This window comes from Bison bison, unplaced genomic scaffold, assembly GCF_000754665.1.
Source record: "Bison bison bison isolate TAMUID 2011002044 unplaced genomic scaffold, Bison_UMD1.0 scf7180017864277, whole genome shotgun sequence".
Classification (NCBI taxonomy): domain Eukaryota; kingdom Metazoa; phylum Chordata; class Mammalia; order Artiodactyla; family Bovidae; genus Bison; species Bison bison.
In genome coordinates, this window is record NW_011494849.1 from 1,232,239 (window position 1) to 1,234,789 (window position 2,551).

General features: G+C 34.1%; 1 protein-coding gene across 1 annotated transcript; it reads left to right on the top strand.

Annotated features, from left to right (window-relative positions):
• The first annotated feature begins 317 nt into the window (after window positions 1-317).
• Window positions 318-1,658, top strand: LOC104995141 (olfactory receptor 4A47-like). Its single transcript, XM_010848879.1, is given in 4 exon segments — window positions 318-774; window positions 1,198-1,428; window positions 1,431-1,585; window positions 1,587-1,658. Coding segments are annotated over 4 exon segments (915 nt in total).
• Window positions 1,659-2,551: the final 893 nt, after the last annotated feature.

Sequence of the window (2,551 nt, forward strand, 5' to 3'; positions counted from 1 at the left end):
TAACATATTAATTAAATGTGTAATTTTATCAACTTCCAAATGGAAGGAGATTGTAGCAACTCATTTACTTAATAATGTGTTCTTTTCTCACATATGTATTTTAATTACTTGCTGCTCTTTAAGATTTTTGAGGTGCAGGGCAATGTATTACTCAGCATTCTATTACAATATCTGGAAGTATTGGATCATAATAAACTATAATCCTCATTGAGTGAATATATGAGTAAACTATCTTAAGACTTCAGGATTCACTAATAACAATTATATTTACAGGTAATTTTGACCTGAACTCTGAAATAATACAGGCAGAAGCACCTATGGAACAAAGGAACAATGTAACTGAATTTGTCCTTTTGGGGCTCACTCAAAGCATCCAGGGCCAGAAAATATTATTTGTCATGTTCTTGTTCATCTATATTGTGACCATGGTGGGCAACTTACTTATTGTCCTGACTGTGGTGGTCAGTTCAATCCTGGATACCCCTATGTACTTCTTTCTTGGCTGCTTATCATTTATGGATGCTATTTATTCTACTACAGTCACACCAAATATGATTATAGACTTGGTGTATGGAAGGAAAACCATTTCCTTCCAAGCTTGCATGACCCAGCTTTTTATATGGCACTTTTTTGGCGGTGCTGATATATTCCTCCTGGTGGTCATGGCCTACGACCGCTATGTTGCCATCTGCAAACCCTTGCATTATTTGACCATCATGAATAAGAGAGTGTGTGTTCTGTTGCTGTTGTTGACCTGGATTGGTGGGTTTTTACATGGTATATATCTTTTTTTTTTTTTAACTTTACAATATTGTATTGGTTTTGCCATATATCAAAATGAATCCACCACAGGTATACATGTGTTCCCCATCCTGAGCGCTCCTCCCTCCTCCCTCCTCATACCATCCCTCTGGGTCATCCCAGTGCACCAGCCCCAAGCATCCAGTATCGTGCCTCGAACCTGGACTGGTAACTCATTTCATATATGATATTATACATGTTTCAGTGCCATTCTCCCAAATCATCCCACCCTGTCCCTCTCCCACAGAGTCCAAAAAACTGTTCTATACAGCAGTGTCTCTTTTGCTGTCTCATATACAGGGTTATTGTGAAGTAAGCCAGAAAGAAAAACACCAATACAGTATACTAACGCATATATATGGAATTTAAAAAGATGGTAACAATAACCCTGTATACATGGAATATTTCATCCTCTCTTTGTTTACAACCTTCCCTTCTGTGGCCCCAGTGTCATTGACCATTTCATCTGTGACATGTACCCCCTGTTAAAACTTGCCTGCACTGACACTCATATTATTGCCCTCACAGTGGTGGTCAATGATAGGGCAATATCTGTGATCATCTTTACACTCTTATTCATATGCTATGGGGTCATTCTGCACTCTCTGAAGAATGTTAGTCAGGAAGGTGGCACAAAGCATTATCCACCTGTGGCTCCCACATCACTGTGGTGCTCCTCTTCTTTGTGCCCTGTATTTTTCTTTATGTGAGACCACCTTCCACATTACCCATTGATAAATCCTTGACTGTGTTTTACACCATTATCACACCTATGCTTGAACCTTCTAATTTATACTCTGAGAAATAGTGAGATGAAAAATGCAATAAAAAAGCTTTGGACCAGAGAAAGAAAATGAGACAGCTGGGAAATGTATGACCCATTTTCAATGAAGAATTTTTCTTTTTTTAGGAATGCCTTGTGTGATATTTAAGTGTATTAAATTTTCCGTCACGTTTTATTAATTTGGACATGATGAAATCATCTATTATATGAATACTTCTGATGAATAAAATATATTATCAAGATTTTCATAATTCCATAGTTCTTAGTATATTCTTTGAAATATGTTGTTGAGATTTTCACATTTTCTTATGAAAGTATGTATCATTTTGGAATCTAAAATATCTCTATTTTGACTATAGGTTTATGTGCTATATAAGAGTTAAGCTAAAAAAAAAAAAGAGTTAAGCCATAGTTAATATTATAAATTTATTTAAGTTATTGGAAGATTTTCTCATGTTTCTTTTTTAAATAATTTCAGAATTAATAGGATGCATTATAAATTTCAGAAAAACAATATTAGTAATATGAAATTAATTATTGTACATTTCTCTCCATACAATATAACCCATATTTATATTTGAAATATTTATCTTGCTTTTGTTTCTGCAAGAAGCATATATTATTGTGCTAATATTGCTTAGAATGTAAATGTTGAAGTAGAATGATATTTCAAAGTTGAAAATATTTATCATAAGGAGACTAAATTTATAAAATAATCTGAATTAACAGGATGTAAATATGGGAAAACAACCATATCTTATTCATTTTCCTAATTGAATTGTCTCAACTGGACTAGATTGTTTTGGAGTTACATTATCATAAAGACAATTCACTAATCTTCCCAGATAATGTAGAACACCTAGTAAAATATCTGCTATATTTCAATATGCCTACCTCCTTCCTTACTTATGGTATTCCATAACCTTATATGGAGATCCAGGCTTTGCCTATCATATGTCAATTTAG